At 38.5% G+C, this 27,046-nt stretch overlaps 2 protein-coding genes across 2 annotated transcripts in view; one reads left to right on the top strand and one right to left on the bottom strand.

Moving 5' to 3' along the window:
* The window catches only part of olfml2a (olfactomedin-like 2A), a 28,055-nt gene extending 6,950 nt beyond the window's left edge, over positions 1–21,105 (bottom strand). The window contains exons 1-4 of the mRNA XM_026945902.3: positions 20,742–21,105; positions 3,231–3,494; positions 1,369–1,476; positions 140–316 (exon numbers count right to left, since the gene is read on the bottom strand). Coding sequence (XP_026801703.3) covers positions 140–316; positions 1,369–1,476; positions 3,231–3,494; positions 20,742–20,810 — 618 coding nt within the window. The 5' untranslated portion in view covers positions 20,811–21,105. The remainder of the gene's footprint in view (positions 1–139; positions 317–1,368; positions 1,477–3,230; positions 3,495–20,741) is intronic.
* Positions 21,106–23,127: 2,022 nt separating this feature from the next.
* Positions 23,128–26,947, top strand: pop5 (POP5 homolog, ribonuclease P/MRP subunit). Its single transcript, XM_034306516.2, has 5 exons — positions 23,128–23,221; positions 23,663–23,805; positions 24,987–25,136; positions 25,752–25,835; positions 26,509–26,947. The coding sequence occupies exons 1-5, from the start codon at positions 23,202–23,204 to the stop codon at positions 26,610–26,612; spliced, it is 501 nt and encodes a 166-aa protein (XP_034162407.2). The 5' UTR covers positions 23,128–23,201; the 3' UTR covers positions 26,613–26,947.
* The last annotated feature ends 99 nt before the right edge of the window (positions 26,948–27,046 follow it).

Genomic DNA, 27,046 nt, shown 5'->3' with positions numbered 1-27,046 from the left:
TTTTAAATATTGGTTTGTGTTCACGCATAAAGGTCACGTGACCAGATACACACTCTTACTAAACTTTAAAGCATCATCATATGTGTATTTTGTGTGTATTCTGTGTGAATTTTGTGTGTTGTGTGTTTGTTAGCGTTACCTGTGCCTTGTTGTCTGTTGTGTCTTTCTTCAGCAGCTGCACTCCCAAGCTCGAGATTTCTTTCTTAATGCTCACCATGATGTCCGAGTAGTTCTCGTACTTCTGCAGCTGATTGGACAGACTCATCACGCTGTCACGAACGAAGTCATTCTCTCGGCTCAGGTTTGTTTTTATCGTCTGCGGAGAAAAGGATGGAAATGCTGTCAGATTTCTGATTTCTCTTTTGCCCGTCATCTAAATTCATCCACCAAGCACTCGACCTGTCCACACGTCCATCCACCTGTCTGTTCTCTCATTCGTTTACTAATCCACCGTATCGTGCTCTCGTTCATTAATCCAAGGGTTCATTCACTCGTTCATCACTATATCTCTTCATTCATTCTCTCAATCATTACTCCTTTTCTTAATTTCCATTCATCCTCTAATTTATCCATTCTTTATTATATCTGTTTATTCATTCGAACATATATTCATCAATTCATTAATTTACTTGTTCATATTCTGTTCATTCATGTATTATTTAATTGTTGGGTTCATTTACTCATTCATTCATTCATTCATTTCATTCAATCATTCAGTTTATCAGTAATTCACATTAAATTCACTGATTCATTATTCCATCTGTCTGTTCACTCGTTCATTAATATATCTGTTCATTTATTCTTGCACTTATTCAGTTGTCTGTGAATGCATGCTAATTCACTCATTAATTGCTTCATTCATAATCCATTCATGCAAATTTATTAAACAATGTATTCAGATAGATAGATAGATAGATAGAATCATTTACTAATTAATTACTTCATCCATCCATCCATTTACTCACTTATTCATTAATCTACCAGTCCATTCACTTTAAGTTGTTATATAAATGTATTTACTTATTTGATAATCAAATTGTTTATTCACTCATTCATCCTCTGCACTCAATTCATCCTCTCGTTCCGTCATTCGGTCATTCATTAAGCCACCTGTTCCTTTACTCATTCATTAATCCACCTGTTCACTCAGCCTTTTTCATTCATTCATTCATTCATTCATTCATTCACTTATTTATCCATCCGGCAGTTTAATCACTCCTTCATTAATCATCAGTATATATTTTCTTTCATTCATTAATCAATCCATATATTCATTCGTCATTTTCATTTATTCATTCATTAATCCATTCATTCACCCACCTGCTTATCCAGTGTTTATTAACGTTACATCGTTACTGACTTTCTCACCTCCTCCAGTGTGTTCATCTGAGCCACGACTTTATTCATGTACGCATGAACCTTCATCAGATCCATACTGTACAACGTCCCCTCCAGCAAGTCCACCATGGAATGCAGCTACACACACACACACACACACACACACACACACACACACATATATATATATATAGGATGTTATCAATGATCAAACTTCCTTTTACAGATCCAGCCGCTGTTTTGAAATCCTTCCTAAAAACATCCTGATTTTATCGGGGAGCTCAGCAGGACGCTGCGAAGGAAACGTGAGGCGAAATGTCTGTAACTCGAACCTGCTGCGTCTCTCTATGAACTGGACTTTTGTCAAAAACTCGGACACATGTTTCCTCTTTATTAGTGGCATGCATTGACTTCTGGTCGCATACAAGAAGGGACAGGAAGTGGTACAGTGAATGAGTGCATGAGTACTGCCTAAAGCATTCCAGACCCCTGTCTGTGTAGTTTACTTTTTATCTCATTAATGTTGCCATGCTTCAGCGCTCTGTTGCTTCCTGAGCTGAAGCCATTGCTACAGTTTGAACCTTTTTCAAGTTAAACATGGTTTAGTGATATAGTTATAATTAAAGATGGTATGATATCACTTTTTATTTTTCGATACCGACAGTGATACTAAAACCTTGAGTATCAGTCGCTACCTAAAACCCATCTGATATTTTTTTTTCTTTAGAAACTACTAAGCTATAAAATCATTTTTTGGTTGAAGCACTTACAGGAAAAAATACATAGCTAAAACATAAAAGAGCATTTTTTTAAATAGAAAAATCACTTACTTTGCAAATATAATCAAGTACAATAAATATAATAAAAAAAAATTTTATTTAAAAAATAAAAATCAAAATCCAGTTCCAATCTTTTCCATTTGTTACAGGATCAGATTAAATTTTTTTATTTTATTTTTTTTCTAATATACCATCCACGGTTTTTTGCTGGTATCGGCTCAATACCGATCGTGGACACACTGGACCAAAGTTCTCGAAGCAACCCCTAAAGTCATCATCGATGCTGTCATTACACAAATGCAACACAAGCATCGATACGGAGCTTGCGAGGCGTAACACAGCCGCTGCCGACCTTAACGTGACCGGCAGTTTGATTAATGAAACATGTAAAGCGTGACCTCATCATGAACTTAGAGAGAGCTGTGAGATTGTGAAAGGAAAAGGAAAATAAAGCAAAGCATCTTCTCATGTGAACAAAAGAAGCAGAATGTCCATTCAATTCAAATGTAGAAGAATGGGAAGGACGTTGGAAATGCACGTAAAAGTACATTTCCATCTTTATTAAAATAGTATTTCCCATTAAAAATTAAAAACAAAAGCAACTTAAGTAAAGGTAATAGCATCAGTGACAACTCTCTCTAAACTACCGTAACTCCTAGAGTAGCAGGTCTACCGTAAAAACACTCACAATCAGGCTGATGCATGAAATATAACATAAATATAACACATAAAATCATATAAAAATAAAATAACCTGCAAGAGGGCAAAGAATGTGTCTTTTAAAGAAAATAAAACCTATGGTCATTGTTTACGCATTATAATACAATGTGTAGTATTTATACAGATTTTGATTTACATTTTATTTTGTCAATTTTAAATAGTTTTTATTTCAAATTATTTCTTATGACATCTTTATAAGGATTTGGGTGTAAATGTGTGTATGTCATAACACAATTTTAAAATAAGCTCTGAATTTTTGCATCAGGCTTCAAAAAATATTCAATCTGAGCTACAAAACAATTCAACTCCACAAAAATGGCAGTCCAGTCAATCATGTTATACCACAGTGATGTTTGTGTTTGTGGGTGTGTGTGTGTGTGTGTGTGTGTGTACCTTGAACAGCTCGGGTGCTTGCTTCCTCAGTTTCTCTGTCCTCCACTCGTTTTCACAGGGGTTCAGGGACGAGGGCGGAGCCGTGCACGAGCATTTACAGTCCGATCCTGAGCTCACCGTCTCCACCGCGTAAAAATCGTCCACTTTCAGGGTCCCGTCCCGAAGCCTCGAGCACGCCTCAATGCTCAGCGGCCGCATCACACACTTGCAACGGCAGTCCGAGCCCTCCGATGTCATCCTCACCGGCTCCACGTCCCCGAAGACCTGAGCACAGACGGAGGGTTAGGAGATGGGGAACTGTAAAGTATTTGCATTCTTGCTGTTTGGTCTTTAGTGAATCTTCGAAGGTCATTGATTGACTATAATCTGAAAGTCATATCTCTATTCCTAAATATTTACCCACAAGTCCAGGAATTTTGACGCACTAATACATGGCATGTTAATAGTCTCACTTTAAACATTTTTAATATTATATATATATATATATATATATATATATATATATATATATATATATAATTAAGAGGAAATACCCAGCCAACTATTTTAGTTTAGATTAACTTTCTGAAGAACTCTATGCTTCTAGGAGCTTTTGGTTCAAACAGCGTGTTGAGTTTTCTAGGTATTCTGATAATGTCGTTCTATAACATTTGTAAAGGTTCCTACAATGTGGCTACAATGTGGCAGGGCACGAGTAGGATTTATTAGGGCAATCCATATACAAAGATGAAAACCAGGAACAAGGAATATGGAAAACTAAGTCTCGGACACAAAAAAGGCACAAATCCCACAAGATTTCGAACCAAAACAAAAAAAAAAAGCAGGGTATACACAGACAAACTAATCAGCCAGTAAACACAGAACAGGTGCACACATTAGAGGAACTAACCAATGACAGAATAAGAGGTGGAGCCAAATCCAAAACAGAAACCAAAACAAACACACAACATTTTTGCACATGAATGTTTCCATAATGTTCATTTTTTGTCTAAGCAACCTGTTATTACTGCAGATGTTTTAAAACATTTCAGAAGCGTTATTTTTTGAACATTTCAGACGAAACATCTCAGATATTGTTGAAAAAGTTCTAAAAAAAAATAACTTTCCGGCATTGAAAAAAAAAAATAAACATCTGCTGTAACAGCGGACTGCTTCACAATGTTATTAGAACGTTATTAGGACGTCTAAGAAGGTTACAGCATTAGATCTTCTTAGTGAAAGTTCTGAAAATAACTTTCCGGCAACGTTTTAAAAACATCTCCTGTAATTACTGATAGCTTGTATGTTGTTAGAACGTTGCTCACACAACTTTTCTATTTAAACAAAAAATTAACACTATGGAAACATTAGCGAGCTGCAAAAATGTTGTGTGAGCAACGTTCAAATAACATTATGAAGCAAACTGTTATTACAGCAGACGTTTTTAAAACATTGCAGGAACGTTATTTTTAGAACATTACACCCTGACCTTCTTGGATCTTGTTGAATACTTAGCAAACTAATAATGTGCTCAGTTAGCTGGCCCGTGTACTCCCACTCCTAAGTTCTCACTTCCAAACCACTAATCCAGTCAAAACTCCACTCTCACACTCTTTCAGCAAACCCTTCAAAACAAACGAGAGGTCTGATTATGCATCGTGTCATTCTTCCACAACACGACCTCGAGCAGTGAACCATAACGTTTTCTGGAAGCCATCAGAGATCAGAATCAGATCAGAATTGGAGCAGGGCCTTGCAACATTTTGCTGAAAACATGAACCTCATTTTCGCCTCTTCTCAAGAAACGCTTCCATTTAGCTTTTCACCACACTAATGCCTCGCACACAAGCTTCAGCCGTGCCAAGAATCCTGCCTGTAAATCCATTCTCAATGAATCGTGAATCCATTTGAAGAGTGAGAGGAGCATCAGCAGCAGACAATGGAGATCCTGTAAATATCTGCCCCCCTCTCGCTTTCTCTCCATCTGCTAGACATTATATAATCTCCATGACTGCTAACTGGAGTTTTACCGTGGTGCTGGCTTTGAACTTATCCTCACAGCAACATGAGATGTCCATAAATCCACCATCGTGATGAGACTTGATGGAATTTGCACTTTCACCAGTACAGATCTAATCATCATGTACATCTCAGTACATCTCCCACGCAACCATGTACTTTAACTATGCCGTAAAGCCTTAATTGGACAGGTATGAAGGTTAATAAAATAGCAGATGAACAGGAGCTCGGAGCGTATAGATATATACGGTATGTTGAGGTCTGTATGATGAGATCCACATGCACTTCAAAGCTGCAAGCTTTACCGTTACCACGAACCTACTGACAACTGCAGCGGTTTAAAATAAGCAGCCATAAAAGTTTACGAGGTGTGAAGTTCCACAGGAGCACTTTGTTTTGAAGTTTAGCTGTTTTGAGGGCGGATGGACACGCGATGATGTCGCCTAATCATTTGTTTCATCAACAGCAGGAATGTGTCTTTCCAAAAGATACAGAGGCCACAGCTCCTTCACTGAGACTGACAAGTACAGAGGCCACACCTCCTGAGACTGATGGGTATAGAGGCCACGCCTCCTGTATTAGGACTGATAGACTCAGAGGCCACGCCTCCTTTATTAAGACTAACAGGCACAGAGGCCACATCTCCTTCACTGAGCTTGACATGGACAGAAGCCACGCCTCCTTTAATGAGTCTGACAGGCACAGAAGCCACACCTCCTTCACTGAGACTGGCGGGTACAGAGGCCACACTCCTAATTTGAGATAGACCGAGGCCACACCTCCTCTGACACGGACCTGCACAGAAGCCACACCTCCTTTAATGAGACTGACTGACACAGAGGCCACGCCTCCTCTGACACTGACCTGCACAGAAGCCACACCTCCTTTAATGAGACTGACTGACACAGAGGCCATGCCTCATCTGAGACTGACTGATACAAAGGCCACACCCCCTTATCTGGGATAGACAAACACAGACACCACGCCCCCTTATCTTAGATAGACAAACACAGAGGCCACACCCCCTTATCTTAGATAGACAAACACAGAGGCCACACCCCCTTATCTGAGATAGACAAACACAGAGGCCACGCCTCCTTCTCTGAGACTGACCTGCACAGAGGCCACACCTCCTTCTCTGAGACTGACCTGCACAGAGGCCACACCTCCTTCTCTGAGACTGACCTGCACAGAGGCCACACCTCCTTCTCTGAGACTGACCTGCACAGAGGCCACACGTCCTTCTCTGACACTGACTGACACAGAGGCCACACTGCTTTTATTTAAACTTGGAGACATGGTGAATCCTAAGCTAATTGTCCACAGGTGTGGCTATCAGTTGATCAGATTTTGTGGCAGTGTTTGGTTTCTCTGGCGCGATCTGTGGTTCGTCGGTTCAGAGGGCTTACGGCTGTCATCTTTCCCCCTGAGATTTAGAGATCTCTGCAGAGTCCCAAACTGGGCCACATGTGGAACCGATTACAGCCCGAGATTCTTCACTGTAAGCTCCTACTGTCTGAGCCGACGTGCTTCAAGACATCCGTTCGTCTGATCTCGTCTCTCAAGTGCCACGTTGTTGTCCATGTGTGTGTGTGTCTGTGTGTGTGTGTGTGTGTAATAATAATTATAATGCAGAGCAGTGATTGTTTGTTTGATGTTTGCGGTGTGCAGATTGTTTCTGTAGCTTCGTTTCTGTAGCTATTAAGATGCTAAGGATCTGCATCCAGTTCTTCAGTGATGTCACACAGATGTGCTGATGAGGTTTAGTGAGACTCAGCGTCGTCTACCGACATCACCGTGTAGCTGAACGCCGGAACGTTAACGCGGCGGCCATCTTGCACAACCAGGGTTTTCCGTTGTTCCCAACATCCAATCGCTGATCGCCACTGTTTATCTTCTTAACTTCTTAATTCTTCATTTTAAACTCTCTTTTTGGCGATTTTTACAGAAATAAATACGAGTCACTCCATCTGTAAAGTTTTTTTCCTTTATATTTCCCAGCTCCTGACATCTTCATAGAAATTATAGAATTTCTTAAATATTTAAGTAGATAATTTGTGGTGCCGTGACCCAAAACCTCTTTCTATAAAAATGATTTATAATTTATTCTTTTCTATTCTGATAAAACTCTATTCTATTCTGATAAATTCTATTCTATTCCATTCTGATTAAATTCTATTCTACTCTATTCTAATCTATTCTTTAAAAAATTCTATTCGACTGAACCCCTATTCTATCCTATTCTATTCTAATAAAACTTTACAGATCTAAACACCTGTTCTATTATGATAAAACTCTGTTAAATTCTATTCTGTTAAATTCTATTCTACGTTATTCTAATCTATTCTGATAAAAATGTATTTTATTCTATTGAACCCCTATTCTAGTCAAAATCTATACGATTAAAGTATTTTATTCTGATAAAACTTTATTATGATACAAATCTATTCTGTTCTATTCTGAAAACAACTATTCTGATAAAACTCTATTCTCTTCCATTCTGATTAAATTCTATTCTACTCTAATCTAGTCTAAAAAAATCGATTATATTGAACCTTTACTCTATCCTACTCTATTCTAATAAAACTTTACAGATCTAAACACCTGTTCTATTACGATAAAACTCTGTTATATTCTATTCTGATCAATTCTATTCTAATCTATTCTGGTGAAAATGTATTTTATTCTATTGAACCCCTATTCTATTCTTTTATGATAACCTCTATTATATTCTAATAATGTTCTATTCTGTTATATTCTGCTAAAAATAAACTATAAACTATTCTACTAAAAATAAAACTCTTCTATTCTGTTACTTTATGCTTTTCTATTCTGATAGACACTTAAATAAATAAAAAAAACACTTGTATTCTATTCTATTCTGATGAACTTTATTCTATTCTTCTATGCAAATGATCGTGATGATTCAACCAATATGCAAATTACACATTGTGACATCATCTAGAGACTTTTTGAGCATGCACTGGCTACTTTGCCCTGAAAAGAGTCAGAGACACTGCGTCCATCGTGCAGTCAGAACCTACTGATATAGACTGAGGCATAGACAGGAAACCTCTCATTAGGCGGGATTAAAACCCACACACACACACACACACACACACACACACACACACCCCCCTCACGGCAGATTCGATGTTAATCACACGCTCAAATGACAACCTCTAGCCGCGAGCATGTTGGAAAAGCCGGCGGAACAGGAAGAGATTAACACGGCGTTAGTGCTGCTGTGTGAAGCCGGTATGTGAGAAGGGTAGCTACATGAACGAGTTTCAGTGTGTCAGTAATTCTGCAGCGCCAGCAAACCCACAATATTCTCTTTTCAAGCAGCACAAAAGGACCATTATTGCTTTTTTTTACATGATAATTAGGTGAAGGAGCTCTAACATTCACACATCAGAGCCCGTCGGCTTTCCACAATGAGTCTGATTGTTAACTCGGGTGAATTCACTGAGTCATTTTTGTCATGTGCATGAATTCCTGATGCCATTTCTGATAGACTGCACGACACTATAAATAAAACAATGCAAAGAAGAAGTTCTTGAGTTTTTTCTTTCTAAATAAACCGCTTCATCTTTAAGGCACGTCTTCGTGCACGCGCTTTGATCAGCGCTCTTGAATTCTGTCATCTGATTGGTCAGGAGTTGTTTTTCTATAACAGAAGCTAGTCACAGGTTTATATTAATGCACTCGTTCTAATATGTTGTATAATATGTTTCTATAGTAACAGCACTACTGCGCTTCATCACACTATTGATTATTTTTCTATAACAGCATGACACGGAGTGTTTTATTCCCGGCTTTTCACAGTGTTTTCAGGAAATATATCTGAATTTCTGAATTTAAATAAGCTTTTTTTTTTTTTGCAAGTCTTTCAAGTTTCTCTTAACATCAAGGGCTTTGAAGAAATGACAGAAATTGAAATGAAAAAAAAAGAAAAAACACGTTTGTTTCCTGAATCTGTTCTGTCACCTGTCAGTCACACCGTCACCAAAATGGCTTGAGAGCAGACCACACAGGGACGCGAGAAGACACGAGCACTCGCGCCGTTTCCTAACAGGATGTAGGAATGTGCGCTCTGACCCAAATGGTAATAATTCAAATCTCACTGCTGAGTTCTTGAGCAAGACCCTGAACCTTCGATCCACCTCCAGGAAAATATTTTTCATTAAACATTTTCCCTTCAACCCTTTCCCATCAAGATCTAATAGTTTTAATCCTTCTGAATTCACTCACTGAGCCAGACTCCACCTGGAAGTGTGTTTATTTCTGACGTGTTTTTCTGATGTGATTCTGCTGCTGCTTTGTCGGGTTGATGCTGTATTTTCGTAATTCCTGTAAGAGCTTAGGGTTGTGTGTTACCATGGCGTTTAAAACTTTTCAGCAATCTCAAACATTAGCAACAGCGATTGTTCAGATTTCACATGTAGTGGTGTACAAAGCAATTATTTCAAAATAATAACAAAATAAATGCACGTTTAACATTGTTTTTTAAATTAAAAAATTCAAACAATGTAAGATAATGTACTAACATCCCACTGAATATATTAAATATATTAAAAACATTATTACTTGTCCTTTTTTTGGAACCCCAGAGCCTCATTTATAGAAAATCTGCACGCAGAAACTTTTTCCTTAAAAAGGTTCTATGTAAAAATTCACATCTAAATCAAGCAATGATTTATAAAACGGGAAAACGAGAGAAAATAACACAAGTTTCCAACCTCACGTAGACCTTTTCCTAGTTGCCATGGCAGCGTGGTGCAATAATTTATTATTATTTATATGCAAATGAGTTAAATGGAATTTGATTTGATTTATTAATTATGCACAACTGAGTTGCGTGTGTATATTAAACCGTACACTCATATTATCGTAAACTCATACAGAGATGCTGAGAATCTTTCTTATGAATCACTTACAGGTCAAATGAGGACCATTTATAATGTGATATTTACAGTATAAACCCATAAAAACTCTAAGAACCAAGAAATGTGTAACAGTTTCAAGGATTTTTTCTATCAGAGTGATTAACAACCAGCAGAAGTTAAAGAGTTAGGATACTCAAAAGAGTAGAGAAGAGGAATATTTTATTTTCCAGCTTAAAGACTACGATTGTGGTTAATAAAGACACATCGACTTTGCTGTTGAACTGAGAAAAGTTTCAAAGACATTCTCTTAGTGGATCAGTAGAAATTCCAAAGCAGGTCAAAGAATGTAACTGTTTCTGGAGCTAGAGTTCACGGTTTTAAGACACACACACACACACACACACATCATTAGCCCAGGAGTGTAAATTATCCCCAGCCCAGTTTAGCGAGGACTCGTAGATTTTGGTTGTACACCACGACATTCCTGCTCAAACTGTTTGTGTGTCTCTGTCTGTGCTCTCTTAGACGAGCTGGACCAAGTGGATGCGTGGGAAAAAAAAAAAAAAAAGTATTAAGTAAAAAAAAGTATTAAGTAAAAAGTATTCTGTTTTCATACAAAACACACCAGTAGCTGCTGCTGCTGCTGTGTAAAAGTTGTGTTTAGAAAAAAAGACAAGTATAAATCACTGAAGAACAAGAAACAGGATGGAAACAGAAGATAAGAGGATTATCTGAGTTTACACATTCAGCTTATCAAAAAAAAAAACTCATTGAGCTAATATTTGCCTAACATCAAGCACGTGCTAAATGATTGGGAAAAAGCAGAAAACAGGATATCATGTTCTCTACTGTATCTTTATTATGCATATATTTTAATATCGCTGCTTGTTGAGCTAATCCATGTTGAAAAAAAAAAATTCTGCATTCTGAAGCTGGTTCACACTATACGACTTTTCCACCCGGTTTAAAAAGCGCATGTCAGAAAAAATTCTTTAGTCATGAGTCTAAAGATTGGGACTCATAATGTGACGTGTTCAAATTAGTACCATTGTGACCTAAGATGGCTGACGAAAAGGTTCTGGTAGTGGTAGAAGAAATTTCTGGTTAAAATGTCTGAGTCTGAGCGCTGCTACGACGCTCGTCTAAAATTCACCGATAAGAGCGCAGCGTGGGACGATGCCAAACTCAGCTACGTAGCGGTGACTGCGGAACGTAAGCGTAACGCACTGACAGACAGAAATAAATCCTTATTTTAGCTCAAGAATGTTTGCGTTTATGCGAGACGGTTTTCTGCGCTTGACCAGGCTGAGCGATGACGTAAGCAGAACGCAGTCATTTTCGTTAGAGGATTTTCATCGTAGAATTTGACACACGCTATCAAACAGTCTGTTATAGAATCCGGCTTAAATTGAACTCTGAACATGTCGTACATTATGACAATCTAAAACAAGTCGAGTTTTAACTTTACTTCCGTAATAAATGTTACGTTACGTGACTTTGCGCAGGAGTCGATAAATAAAACCTCACGTGCATTTTTTCAATTCAATTCAATTTTATTTGTATAGCGCTTTTAACCACGGACATTGTCACAAAGCAGCTTAACAGAAATATACAAATTCAAGATATAAATGTTAAATCTATAAATTTATCCCTAATGAGTGAGCCAGAGGTGACAGTGGCGAGGAAAAACTCCCTGAGACGACATGAGGAAGAAACCTTGAGAGCAACCAGACTCAAAAGGGAACCCATCCTCATCTAGGTGACGCCGGATAGTGCGATTATAAATAAATCCCTTCTGTAATTGTGTGTTATATGGACAAAATGTGCAATTGTGTAACCAGGAAATTCATTACAGTTTTCACATGAAGTCTATTTATCATTTGTTTTACCTTTAGTCTGCGTGCTGCCGAGATTTTTCGTGTTTTTGGTGATAAATGAGGACAAAGATAAACATACTGCAAAGTAATAAATAACACTCTTAACACAGAATATAATAAGATTAAAACCTGCCCCAGCTCTATCGCAGCTCACACAGTAATCTAGTTATGTAATTTTTTTCCAGCATTTAAACGGGAATCCGTGAAATTACGCACCAGATTTAATTAACTGACTCAACCCAGGGAATTCTTCATATCATTTATACAATCGGGGTCAGATCACAGGTTGGCTCTTTGTCTATTTAACTGAGAAAGAGCATTCGAGTGTGTTTTGGTTCCCTGCCAATTCCTCACTACTGTTTATTATTTCAAAGCGCAGTCTTATCATCTTTATTAAATTTTTGTTTATACTAATCTTTCCCTTGGCTCCTGATGTGGATCCTGCAGCTCGAATATAAACTCTTCTCTCATCCAGAAGCCCTGAGAGACTCTGAGACCATCTTGGAGATCCATGACTCTGACACGAAACAGAATTAGAGATAAAAAAGGAGTGCGGAGGGACAGGTCGTACTCCGAGAAACTGCTGGCGGTCAAAATTCATCCAACATCCAGCGACCAGCAGCTTCTGTGGCAAACCACAGGCCAAAATAGTGCTTTTTTAAAAAGAAATGTCACATTCAATAAGTGTGTAACACAAGAAAGTGTAAAATTAGCGATATTTAGCAAGTATGTGGCTTCGGTCTCTATGCTAACCAATAATTAGCCAATCACCTAGCAAGCTATTCACGCAATCCCTTCAGTGAAAAAGTGGCCAAGTTATGACTATTTATAATTTGTCCAGGCACAAGTGATAAACAGAAGTCATAGCTATCATGTTTTGGTTTACATTTGCTAGCCTTGTTTAGTATCCCAGTCTTTTAGCATACGCTAATCACTGCTTAGCCGATTAGCAGGTATTCAGACGTTCACTTCTTTTACAGTTAGCTAAAATAATACTGAAATGTCGTTACTGATAATATACTAAAGTTATATTATTATATTATTAAGATATTTCTTTGCTACTTTCTTTTAGTATAGTAAAAAATAAAGGATAAAGTTAGCGATGTTTAGCATCCTTGTGCCTCTGTCAGACTCTGTTAGCTGATGCTGTGTTTTTTTTTCTTTATGCTAACCAGTAATTAGCCAATAAGCTAGCAGTCTATCCACAGGTATTCAGTCATATATTATCATACTTTTTATACTATTTTGCCCTTACTGCCAAAAACAAATAATAAAGTTAGCATTGTGGTGCGGCTTCAGCTAAGTGTTTTGGTTTGTGTAGTGCTTTTTTGTAGCCTACGCTAACCACTAACAGCTAGCACGCTGTTCATACTTCTTTGATCCCTTGTTTTAAAGGGACATAAAAATAAAGAATAAAGTTAGCTTTCTTGTGCAGCTTCTGCTAAGTATGTTGATTTATATAGACGGCTAGTTTGTGTGACATGCGCTAACAGATTTATGGCTCTTGTAGTAAACGTAATCAGAGATAAAAAATAAAAAAACATGTCTGGAGGAACAGCTGCAGACGGTCAAATTTCTCAAACATCCAGCGACCGTCAGCTTCTCCAGCAGCCCGCAGGATAAAATAACGCTGGACGTTTGTCAGAAGCCAATCGTGGGCCACCATCTTGTGTTCGCCACAATGCCTACACATTTCCTGCTCATTTAGCGCTACAGAGTCGCCACACACGCTCAAAAGTGTCTATGTGAGCGTTTGTTCGCCTCAGCCAGCATTCTGAGGTTTGGTGGCTATTTATTTCACTGAAAAAAATACGAGTCCTTCAGCGGCCTGGACGTTACACGCCGCGGTCACTGCAGTCGCTGGTCAGAAAAGGTCACACGTGTTTATGTTTAGTTTCTGATCCAGTGCCTCGGGAAGAAAGATTCTGGTGGCGTAAGGTTTTATTTTAACTTCAGTTTCAACAAACTTCACATCATACAATTACAGTTTTATACTACATATTAATATTTTTTTTTTCTTGGGATATATTACACTAAAATGGATAAAAATGCAGAATACAAGAAAGCTGTCGAGAATAACCAATCAGGGGCGGTTTCTGACCTTGTCACCATGGTTACAAGCAATTTTTACCTCAGACGTTGAAAGCATATTATACCAAATCATTCATTTTATATGCACAGGAACTTTTTTTTGCTCTTAATGTGTAGCTGCTCTAAGAAAGTTTCGCTCTCATTAGCATTAGCATCAGCATCAGCAACGTAGCTCCCTTTCGGTTTGTTACCTAGAAAATAATGTTTTGTTTCAATTTTTTTTTTTTCAAAACCCCCATACCTTAAGACATTTTAATTTAACAGTAATTACATTACAATTAACTTGAGTTGTTATGGCAATGAATGAAACAATGTCACCCTGAAGCAGTTCACTTCCAAACACACTAGAATCAAGGACTCATTTGTGGTAGAAAAACACAAACAGTTTCAGAGCACCAGCACGCTGAATCTCCCATAACAACGTTCTCTTCTTTTTAGCTTCCTTGACAACTGCTTCTTGTTTCATTGTTCGTCCGGAAAAACAAAAGTCCCCTCATTACTCCACCCTTCCCTTCATCATTTCTATTTCTGCTACTGCTTTTAATATTTTAGCTTACTGGACACAGGATGTGTTGCTAAGGGACAAAAATAATCATTCATTCATTCATCATGCTACATCACAGGACAGCTGGATACACTCGGTGGAAAGCGCTAACTGCCCTCTTCCTCATACACGAGCCCACGATTGGTCAGTGTCTCTCTGATTGACAGGGGAGAGAAACTAACAACGTCCCGCCCACCCAGAAAGCACGGCCAAGACAGAAAAAAATACTGCACAGAGACACCGCTAAACTCCTCTGTCCTGAAGATGTCTGAAAAGTTACAGCTTTACCTCTGACACTGGAGACTCCTTCCATAAATGTTAAATTAACATCTTCTTTACCCCAAAAAACCCACTTCATATCAATGATTTTTCTATCTATTGATAAACAGTTTCTTTGTCTGTTTTTATTAGGCTTACATTATGTGGAGCGTCGGACGTACAAGTCGTCGTGAACGAGCTGTTACTATAGAAACGATGACGTATCAGAACAAGCGCATTAATATAAAGCTGTGATTTGACTTACTCATGGTATAGAAAATTATAGTAAACTGATGGTATAAAAAATATCGTATAGATGTTATAGAAAAATACCTTCAGATTTGAGCGCTGTGGTATAAACAAAAATAACAAACACAAGAGTGGGATTTTAAAAAAAAAAAGTTTTGCACAAAATATCTAAAAAACTAAATAATAATAATAATAATAATGAAAAAGTAAAATATATATGTTATATAAAACATAAAAATCAATAAATAAATAAACAATAAAATCTAATACATAAAAATAATACATTTTAACATTTAAAAAAATGTAAAATGTTATAATAATATAAAATTATTTGTGAATTATGTTAATCCTTCAAAAAAAAAAAGCTTTCACTGTCTGAACGCTCTGCTGCAGGCCTCAGATGTGGTAACTAATGAATAAAAATAAATCAGCTGTGTGGAAACACGGCACAGGAGACGAGACTGGAGACTGGACGTTTTTTTTTCCCCATCTTGGCCAAAACACACTTGTGAGCTCTTTGGCCTTTATTGTTGTTGGGAGATCTTAGCTAACTGATCAGGTTTTACGAAGCTACACCGAGGGGTTTTCTGTAATCACAAAGCAGCGACCACGCAATTAGTTAGGGCACAGAAAGCGTGACTATCAGATGGAATGAGGGTTAAAGGGCAGCCTGACTCCTACACAGAGTCAGTGTGTGTGTCAGAGTGTGTGTGTGTGTGTGTGTGTGTGTGTGTGTGTGTCTGCGTGTGAGAGGGCAGGGTGTGTTGGTGTGGTGTGTGGTGTGGGAGAGGCAGTGGCACTCCAAAGAACCACAGCTGTGTAAGCACAACTACATTGTTTTTAACCCCAGTGGAGTCTCTCCATCTCCTCCTATTACAGTCCTGGGCTTGGTGCCCACACACACACACACACACACACACACACACAATCTCATCACGCTTCGACTTCTACAAAGTGTGTTCACTCAGAGACATCTGTCTCAACACCATTAGGTCCACATTTATATCACCTGAACCTTGTTTTGCTCATTCGGAAAGAAACGGTGCATCAACGTTGTTCTGACGTTCTCTTGAGCTTCAAGAAGCGCAAAATAATACTATTTATTTATTCACTATTTATTCACGCGAGTCCATCGGTTATTCTGTCCGAGATCAAGGTCTTGCGTTTCAAGTAAGTTGAGATAACGAACAGAACTAGATTTAGATTTCTTGAAACCTTCTTTCACAAGGAGCTGAAAATGCGATAAAAGGATTAAAGAAAACTTTCTTTGTAAACGTTCTATGGTGCTTAACAACTAAAAACGTTTTAAAGATCGCTTTTCAGCTGATAAGGGGATAAAAGAAAGAAAAAAGCAAGAAAGAAAGAAACATTAAAGAAGACGTCTAAGCTCCCTCATATAGTATGTTGCTCATTAACTGTGATGCTAATTACAAACATGGTTGGAAGTTAGCGGTTAATGCTAAGCGCATTTACAGTGTAATTTTAGTCATACGAAGTCTTTTCTTACGAATTTACCAACACATCTGAGGTAAACGTTGACGTTCTCAATACATTTGTCTCGTTTCTACAGTTATTCTACTTTACTGATCGTAATTTTACTTCATTTTAATGTATTCATTGAAACCTTGTAGATGCATCATGGAGCAATATGATCATTAGCCTATTTTTCAGTAAAGTCCGTCAGAAATATTCTTGTTTCGTCAATTGAAACTATGCTAGCTAGCTAACTGAAACTCTATAGCTATAGCTTCACATCAGACCTTTGCCTTGCTAGGTTAATTTTCATGTTGTAGCAAAAACGAGATGATTATACAGTACGTCATCTTAGTATGAGGTAGTTACAGAGGGAATTCTGAACCACAATGAAACACAAGCAACATTTAGAAATTAGCAAAACAGAAATCAGGCATGACCGCTAGATAGTGATTAGCCATTTTGGTATCTATTTTGGTAACCGAAGAAATTTGGGTTATGCGTTTACCAATTTGATGCTAAACCAAGTATCTAAAGCACCATCCTTCATTTTACATTCAAGTAAATATTAACGTAAGTACATTTCAGGCTATTTAGCATGTTATGGACAGCTAATGTTGCTAAAGCGCTTAGCGCGTTTGACGTAAACAGGTAATTTTTTCCAGTAGTGTTTTGGTTACAGGTGTGTTGTTTGACAGGTGTTTCACAGAAAGATTATTATTAATAATGGACTCGATTGGTTAAACCCAGACCACATGTAGCTCTCAGACTCAGGACCAAACACGCCTTCCAACTTTCTCTGCCTGATTACTGACAGAGGAACCGTAAATGGAGTGATCAGGACGGTGGTAATGTGAGCAGTGAGACAGTTCGTGCAGACAGACGGCTGCCAGAGACGCACTCTCTGTGAGGAATGTGGGAGAAAAGCCATTTCTGTACTGCAGGTTCATTCAGCCGTGTCCTCAATTAAACCATCATCAGAGCATCTGCTGTCTCTGTCTGTCTCTCTCTCTCTCTCTCTCTCTCTCTCCCTCACTGTCTATGTCTGTCTCTCAACCTGTCTGTTTATCTTTCTCTCTCTCTCTCCCTCACTGTCTCTGTCTGTCTCTCAACCTGTCTGTCTTGCACTCTCTCTCTCTCTCTGTCTCTGTCTGTCTCTCAACCTGTCTGTCTCTCAACCTGTCTGTCTTTCTCTGTCACACTCTATCAGTCTCTCTTTCTCTCTCTCTCCCTCACTGTCTCTTTCTTTCTCTTAACCTGTCTCTCTTTTTCTGTCTCTTTCTATCAGTCTCTCTCTCCCTCACTCACTGACTCTCCCTCATTCTCTGACTCACTCTATCAGGCTCTCTCTCTCTCTCCCTCATTGTCTGTTTATTTCTCAACCTGTCTCTCTGTCTCACTCTATCAGTCTCTCTTTATCTCTGTTTCTCTCTCCCTCACTGTCCCTTTCTTTATCTTAACCTGTCTCTCTGTCTCTCTCTATCAGTCTGTCTCTCCCACACTCACTGTCACTCTGTCTTTATCTCAACCTGTCTGTCTCTCTCTCTTTCTCTCTCTCCCTCACTGTCTCTTTCTTTCTCTTAACCTGTCTCTCTTTTTCTGTCTCTTTCTATCAGTCTCTCTCTCTCTCAACCTGTTCCTCTTTCTGCCTATCTCTATCAGTGTATCTCTTCCACCCTTACAATCTTTGTCTTTCTCTTTGCCTGTCTCTCTCTATCAGTCTCTCTCTGTCTCTTTCTATCTCTGTGTCTTTTTCTCAGCCTCTCTCATCCATCCTCGCTGTCTCTGTTTCTCAATCTCTCACTGCATTCTCTATTTGTCGCTCTCTCCCCGTCTCTATTTGTCTCCTTATCTTTGTCTCAACCTGTCTCTTTTTCTCTCTGTCTCTTTCTTCCTGTGTCTCTGTTGGCATCTCTATCTGTCCGTATCTCTGCTTTGCCTCTGTCTTTTCATGTTTCATATATATATATGTATAAGAGACAGAGAAAAGTAGAGATTGAGAAAGATAAAGCACGAGAAAGAGAGAGAAAAAGAGAGACAGACAGAGAAAAAAGACAGAAACATATATATATATATATATTTTTGTTTCTGTCTTTTTTCTCTGTCTGTCTCTCTTTTTCTCTCTCTTTCTCGTGCTTTATCTTTCTCCATCTCTACTTTTCTCTGTCTCTTAATCTGTCTCTCTCTCTTTATTTCAGAACCTGTGCTCGTTTCCTCCAATAATGATCTTTGTGAGTCTCTATATCATCTAGATCTCAATCTATCAATCTTTCTCTCATTGCCTCTTTCTGTCTCTCTGTCTCTGTCACTGTATCTCTCTCTCTAGTCAGGTGTCACTCAGAAGTTCACGTTTCTGCGCTAATGACCAGCTGGAGCAGTTATGTGTTCAAATCCTGGCACGATCCTCAAACCCATGACCCTCCATCCCTGCGCTTGGATTGGATTCTGCCTCCCTTTTAAGTCATGCCAAATGAATACACGTGCTTTAACGCATGAATAATTCAGTGCTCACATTCTTCATCGTCAAGATGAAGTTGATCTCTCTGAGTTACACGCGTCTACAGAGAGTGTTTAAATGTCAACAATTCTCTTAGGAGCGTTATTTCAAAACCTGCGCTCGTTTCCTCCCGTAATGAGCTTCGCAAAAACGCTTCATAACCAGGCTGAAAGTGCGACGTGATCCCAGAATGTGTGTAAATACTTCTGCCAATTCAAATACTGCACATTCTCTCCAATTACTCCTACTAAAGAAATTAGCCATCACGGTTCAAGCGGCACTGCGGGAGTGAGTTAATGACCCGCAGGATCTCCGAGGATCTGGGCTCGGGTCAGGGTGTGCCACTGAGCCGTGAGGTTTGAGGACTTTCCTCCTCTAAATCACCTGATAAACAGGACGAGGTGTGTTAGAGCAGGAAAAACAGAGCAGGAAGAACTGAACTGCAATGAGAATAACATTAATGACATCACTGTTGGTTGGTCTCTCCCTCTCTCATGCTGTCTCTCTCTCTCTCTCTCTCTCTGTCTCTCTCTCTCTCTCTCTCTCTCTCACGTTGACTCTCTCTCTCTCTCTCTCATGCTGTCTCTCTCTCTCTCTCTCTCTCTCACGCTGTCTCTCTCCCTGTCTCCCTTTCTCTGTTCTCTCTCTGTGCCTCTCTCTCTCTCTCTCTGTCTGTCTCTCTCTGTTCTCTCTCTCTGTTCTCTCTCTCTCTGTCTCTCTCTCACTCACTCACTCTCTCTGTCCCTCTGTTCTCTCTCTCTCTCTCTCTCTCTCTCTCTCTCTGTTCTCTTTCCCTCTGTTCTACATTTATCCAGCATTTGATTTAAGAAACTCAATCCTGCAGCACTTGTACACTCTCCGAAAAAAAATACTAAAATAAAAAGTGTAGCATTGCTTCCTTTTATTATCTTTTACTCAGAAATGTACCCTTCAAAAGATCTTAAGGTACTCGTTTTCTTTTTATATCTGTCTTTCTCTGTGTTTACTTCTCCCAAATTTCCCCTCTGGGATCAATAAAGCACATCTATCTATCTATCTATCTATCTTTCTGTCTATCCTCTCTGTTTTCCTTCTTTGTCTCTCTTCTCTCTGTTTCTGTCTCTACCTCTGTCTCTCTTCATGTTTTAGTCTCTCTCTCCCTCTCTCTCTCTCTCCCTCTCTCTCTCTCTCTCTCTCCCTCTCTCTGTCTCCTTTACTATCTCTCTGTCAGCTGCCTCACGTTGACACAAATGTGGCATTTGCTAAGTGAATAAATAAGAATCTAAATATAACTTCATGTTCTTCCATGTTGCTTTAGCCAGAACAGGAGGACGCTTAAGAGAAAGGAACTCATTTACACACTCAGAATGAATGTTATGCGTGTAATTTATTATTATTTTTTTACTGTTTCACCTCCTACAGCTTGAGCAGCACACACACATCTGAGAAGGAACGTCTGTTTTGGTTTGTAAGAAGAAGTTAAGAATGTAAATCAGCTTGAAATGTTGTGCATGGAGCAGAGATCTTGTTAAAACGGGTTTAATTGCATGGGGTGCCAATAGTTTTGCGAGCAGTATTTATCACTCGTTGCACGAATGCACTACATGGAAAGGGTGCCAATATTTATGGACCTGGAATACCATTCATGCACCTTACCTTACTCAGAGCGCTGACGTGCTGGCTCAGGAGCGCGAGCGCCGTGACGACGCACGTGAGAATCCGCATTGTGCTCTTCCAAAAAAAAAAAAAAATTAAATAATGCTAAAAATTAAAAAAATATATATAATGATCCCACTGCAGATTTTTGTTGTTGTTGTTGTTGCTGTTATTGATGTTGTTGTTGTTGTTGTTTAGGGGACGCAGCGCGAGCGCGAGCACCTGCAGGCTCAGACCTCCGTCACGCGCCACTTCACCGCTCCATGTCTCAGCGCGCGCGCCTCGCGGTGTTGTGCGGCGCGCGCGGACACGCAGCGTCCAGCTCCACGTGACGCGTCATTCCCCCGCGTGCGCACATGTGCACACACACACACACACACACACACACACACACAGTTGCTGTGTTTTAAGGAGGGACGTCAATCATTTCAACTCCGACCAATCAGATCACAGGAGGGGCGTGGTCACAACAAAAAGACAACAAACCTGACAAAATCTGTGTTTTTCTTTCTTTTTTTTTTGGTTGATGAAGATTGAAATATTGCAGTAATGATTGATTTGATTTGATTTGATTGATCAGCAACAATATAAATAAATAAATGAATAAATAAATAAATGTTATTCTTTAAATAATACTTTAACTATTAATTTAACTAGTATATTTTTAAATAAATGTATAAAAAATGATCATAAAAGCATCCAGGACAAGTCTGGTGTATTTTATAGGATTACTGGAGTTACAAGGCTAATGTTGCTCTCAGGTAATGGAGGCTTATAGCTACCAGTTTAACATTGTGCAATCCGTGTGTCTAAATAAATAAATAGATAGATAGATAGATAGATAGATAGATAGATAGATAGATAGATAGATAGGAAAATATAGACAGTCTTGAGACCCCAAACTTGTCTGGGCTGAATACATAATAAAATATTTACACAGTACACTTTGTGCAAAATCTTTGGCTTTACTATTATTATTATTAGTAGTAGTAGTAGTTAATAGTGTTTATAATACTTGGCTTTATAGTGACATAAAAGTAAGAGGTGGCTTTAATTGTGGCCACAAACATACTGTCATATTCTTTTCTGAAGTCATTTTGTAAATCTCATGTTAAATATTCGGGACGTAATTACAAGATTAAAAGGAAAAATCTCTTGCGTGCTCAGTATGTTAGTATTACACTTTCAGCAAAATGGCCTCCTTCCTACAGATAAACTGATTCCCAAATGACTTCCTAACTCCTAATTTAGCACTAGTGTTTGTCCAGGAAGGACTTTTACATGTCTCTTTGTGATTTACAGCCTACACTCTATGGCCAAAAGTATGTGCACCCCTGACCATCACACTCATATGTGGTTCTTTTCAAAACTGTTTCCACAAACTCGGAAGCACACAATTGTCTAAAATGTCTTTGTATGCTGTAGCATTACAGTTTCCCTTCACTGGAACTACGAGGCTCAAACCTGTTCCAGCATGACAATGCCCCTGTGCACAAAGCGAGCTCCATGAAGACATGGTGTGTGAAGGTTGGAGTGTAAGAACTCGAGTGTCCTGCACAGAGCCCTGACCTCAACCCCACTGAACACCTTTGGGATGAACTGGAACACCGACTGAACCCCAGACCTCCTCGACATCCCAACATCAGCGCCTGACCTCACTAATGCTCTTGTAGCTGTGGAAAGCTTCCCAGAAGAGTGGAGCTCATTATAACAGCAAACACAGGGAAATAAATCTGGAGTGAGATGTTCAACAAGGACATTCGGGTGTGATGGTCAGGTGTCCACATACTTTTGGCTGTATAGTGTATATCTAACGCTTATCTTCTGGTTTTAGTAGTTAAATAAATAAATATATAAATAAAAAAGGTTTTCTTAATAAAAAAGCTTTACTTTACTTTAAAGATAAGTTTGATTTATTCATTTAACTTTTTTAAAGTGTTTATATATTTCTTCTTGCAGTTTTTTTCTTTTCTTCTTTTTATTTTATTGGATTTTTACATGACATTAAAATGTAGGTCTATAAAATAAATTATATAATTAAATATAATACAAATTAAATCCATTATTATTATTATTATTATTATTATGATCTTCTACACGTTTCAAGTTTGTTTTTTCTTCCATTCTTATAGCGCCATCTGTCGGATAATGTTAAGAAGGACACGATAGGAGAATTTTCTTTTTTCTTTTCTTTTTTTATTTACGAAAATAACAATCAAGCATTTTTATACTTTTTTTAAATTATAATGATCATTATTATTTTTAGTAATTTTTTCTACATCTTTAAATCGTTATCAGTGTGTATACATAAAGTCCTGAAGTCAATTCATAAATTCACACATATACGGTGACGTAAGGACCGTTGTGCTTTCTGATTGGTCCACAAAAAAAAAAAAAAAAAAAAAAAAAAACCCGGAAGAGAAGTGAAATGTTTTGGGCTGTGTAGCACGCGCGGTGAAAATGGTGCGGATAAAAGCCAGGTACACCTTATTATGACGTGTGTGTGTGTGTGTGTGTGTGTGTGTGTGTGTGTGTGTGTGTGTGTGTGTGTGTGTGTGTGTGAGTGAGTGAGTGAGTGAGAGTGAGTGAGAGAACTTAACACGGTTACAGTGTTGTTATAGAGATGTGTGTGTGTGTGTGTGTGTGTGTGTGTGTGTGTGTGTATATGTATGAACTCCACGCTTACAGTGTTGTTTTAGGGGTGTGTGTGTGCCGTGTGAGGTGTGTGTGAACTCCATGCTTACAGTAGTGTTTTAGAGGTGTGTGTGTATGAGAGAGAGAGAGGTGTGTGTGTGTGTGTATATGAGAGAGAGAGGTGTGTGTGTGTATATATGAGAGAGAGGTGTGTGTGTGAGTGTGTGAACTCTACATGCTTACAGTGGTGTTTTAATGGTGGGTGTGTGTGTGTGTGTGTGTTTCAGGTATCTGCTGTGTGAGCTGTGTGTTTCAGACTCCAGCAGTTTGCGGCTGTTGGAGGAAAAAGCCATTTATCAGGCTGTGAAAGCGGCTGTGATTAAAGCACATGGAGAATACGGAGCTGCTCTCTTCAGCATCGGCTCTACAGGTCTGACTTTACTCACTCACAGCAAAAAATCTCTAAATGACTGTACAGTTTATTGTCGAGTCCTACAGGTGAATGTGCGAGCACACTTTGAGCTAATAATAATAATAATAATAATAATAATAATAAAATTCAGTGTAAGAAGTGGGAGGGAAGGAGAGAGAGGGATGTCCGAGTCGATTATTACAGGAAATGATACCGTCAGTGTGAAATGAAGTGAAATAAATAAATCAGGACCTCATTCTAATCATGTGTGCACTGTTGAATTCTGGATTCTGATTGGCCAGATGGGAGGTGTTGATTAGTTTTCTATAACAGCAGCTCTGACAGTAGTGCAGCCGCAAATCCCAGGTTTATATTAATGCACTCGTTATAGTACTTTATCGTTTCTATAGCAACAGCTCATTCACAGAGAGTGACTGTGTGACGTTTTCTGTAAGGAGACGTTTATTTAACGTTTACGGAAGGAGTCTCCAGTGTCAGCGCTTTGTAAATCAGAGGTGAAGCTGTAACTTTAAGTTTTTAGACATCTTAAGGACAAGAGTTTACGCTTTTTTATGTGTTTCTTCTCGGTAACATGACAAACTGCATTTTTTTTTGTCTTATTAACATCATGAGAGAGAAAAAAAAGGCAGAAGTGTCTGTTTATAGCTGCTATAACGTAAGTGAGATCAGGAACTAATGTGTTTCATGAACATTCAACAACAATCAACGTAACTGTAAATGGATAAAATCTATAACGTGACGTTCTTTAAGGGGGGAAAAGAATAATCGGCATATTGCTGTGGTATAAAATGAATAAGACGTGAAAATAATCAACTTCAGAGTAATAACTGTGCTTCATTATAGCATGTCATCATTGATTATATTCCTGTAACAGCACAACATGCAGTGTTTTATTGCTTACTCATGTGAGCACAAATGGGTCTTTGATTATAAAAGTCATAAAAACATGAAGAAATCTTTATTAATTCGGTCACACAGAGTCAAATTAATTTCTAATTAAATCTAAATATACAGTAGGGAAGAAAAGTAAACAGCATATGGATCATTACAAGTAACACGAATGATTTCAAATGAGCAGCTGGTTTGGATTTCTTTTAGAAAGATAATACAAAAACAAAAGTAGTGTTAATAATATTAAGACACGTGTGTGTGTGTGTGTGTGTGTGTGTGTGTTTCAGTGACGTACCTGAACGCATACACCGGCGTGGTGATCCTACGCTTCCGGAAAGCTCACTATCAGCTCCTCTGGTCTGCTCTGCCCTTCATCACCAGCATATGGAGCCAGGGTCAGAAAGTGCAGTGCTTCTTCAACTGTATACACGTCGGAGGTAAGAGGATATCGACCGCTCCGTGAAGTCGTCGAGAACGCACCTACGGGACATCCACGGGACTTTCCACACTCTTTCTATCCTGTTTTTAACAAAGGTTTTATGATAGGCATGCTAATCCAGGAAATATGTGAACATTTGTAGCATGCCACAATCACAGATTAATGTAAATTAGCATTATTTTAGCAGCAGTGATGAGACAAACGAAAAGGTGGTTATGTGTGTAGAGTGAATTAAAAAAATTACAGCTCAGGAATCAATAACAAAAACTAAAGTAGACTACACGTACACGGCACTTAGTGAGGAGAATTTAATATAGTGAATCCAAATTAAAAGCTTATAAAATTGCAGTAATTAATGCAAAGAAAGTGATTTGAAGATGATCAAGTCAAGGTTTACATTAGTTAGATAGAATAGTTAGTCTTCTTAAGTCTTTATTTTCGCACAATCAGGAGCACGAGTAGGATAGGAACGTTCTTCTGAATTTACAGGATTTTCATGAATAACAAATTTCTTGTGTGAATGCTCGTACAAACGATTTACGAATAATTTCGTTCGTATCCAGGTTGATAAACAAGGTCCATTATTAGCTACCCTTCTCTCTCTCATTCACAGGCACCATCAGAACGTGTCAGAAGTTCCTTGTGCGATACGGGAGACAGCAGCTATGCCGAATGCTGCCGCACTGTAAGACTGAGGGTAAGTTCTGCTCTCATCTCAGCTCCAACACGTCTTCCTCGCAGCATTATATCCTGCTCCATGCTTCGCAGAACAAACAATAAGGCTGGGGGTCAGACGTCTGAAGCCGGTTGCGACTGTTTTCAGACGTAATTAGGCTGCAAGCTGCACAGAAAACCTGGAGTGTAATGTACAAAATTGGTTTAAAAAGGCGGCGCAAAAATAAAGTTGAAGGAGAAGTGGAAAGCCTGGTTGTATTTTCCGTTTAACATAATCTATGAATAAATGTTATCTGATGCCACTAATGTGGCGTGGAAATTATTTAGTTATTGATTCAGCTTGTTATTTAAAGATAAAATCATGTATAGAGAGTACAGTACACAGCACTAAATATGTAATCGAAATTTAATGATTAGAATTACTATTTCATGGGAAATTATTGAAAATGATTTCTGTGATCATCGCTGTAGAGAAAAGAGCTAGAAGTACTAAAAGAGAGAAGTACAATCAATCAGAAAAATGTTTATAATTATGTAGTGATGCTTAGACTTGAAACAAGCTTGTAAGAATTGTTTAAGCATAAGAGAAACCCCAGATTGATTGATTGATGGATTGATTGGCGTAGAAACATCTAGCTGTATTGCCTTTTTTCCTACACCATCACTCTCATTTCTTTCTCTGTCATTCTGTGTAGCTGAAAAAGAGGAAGTGAGGAGAGCGGTGTTGAGCTGCTCACTCCATAAAAGAGTCGATGATGAAGGTGAAGATGATGATGATGGTGAAGAGGAGGAACTCTAATTATACATCACACCACAGATATGCAGAGACACACTATTCAAGTTATTTGTTATGTTTTCTGTATTATATTCAGGGGTGCCAGTACTTTTTGGCCTTCAAACTGCCCCAAAACGGTCGCGTTTCAGCTCCCTGTTTATCCCCAGTGTTTACGCAGAACCCTGGGAATCATCCTGGAGTTGATGGCATCCCTGATGATAAATTACCTTTTTTTCCAAAGCGTTTTATGCTTGAAAGTGTTATGTTATAATAAGTCTGCCTCATTTGGACTGACTGAAGACGTTTCTTATTTTGTTGTAAATGCCACTGCACAATGAAAAATGAAATTCATAACAAAATGTCTGATGTGTGTTATTGTGTTTTACACAAAACAGCATGGTCATTAGAGAAGACGAATAAAAATAATAAAACATTATAAATAATATTACATTGTCACG

Source organism: Pangasianodon hypophthalmus, chromosome 8 (genome assembly GCF_027358585.1).
Source record: "Pangasianodon hypophthalmus isolate fPanHyp1 chromosome 8, fPanHyp1.pri, whole genome shotgun sequence".
NCBI classification, from domain to species: Eukaryota; Metazoa; Chordata; class Actinopteri; order Siluriformes; family Pangasiidae; genus Pangasianodon; species Pangasianodon hypophthalmus.
This window is presented reverse-complemented; position numbering and strand designations above follow the sequence as displayed.

Excerpts from the sequence above, each read along its gene's own strand:
- pop5 (XM_034306516.2), top strand. The coding sequence starts at position 23,202 with ATGGTGCGGATAAAAGCCAG. Across the intron at positions 23,806-24,986 it reads CTTCAGCATCGGCTCTACAG|TGACGTACCTGAACGCATAC; the intron begins GTCTGACTTTAC and ends TGTGTGTTTCAG. Across the intron at positions 25,836-26,508 it reads GCCGCACTGTAAGACTGAGG|CTGAAAAAGAGGAAGTGAGG; the intron begins GTAAGTTCTGCT and ends CATTCTGTGTAG.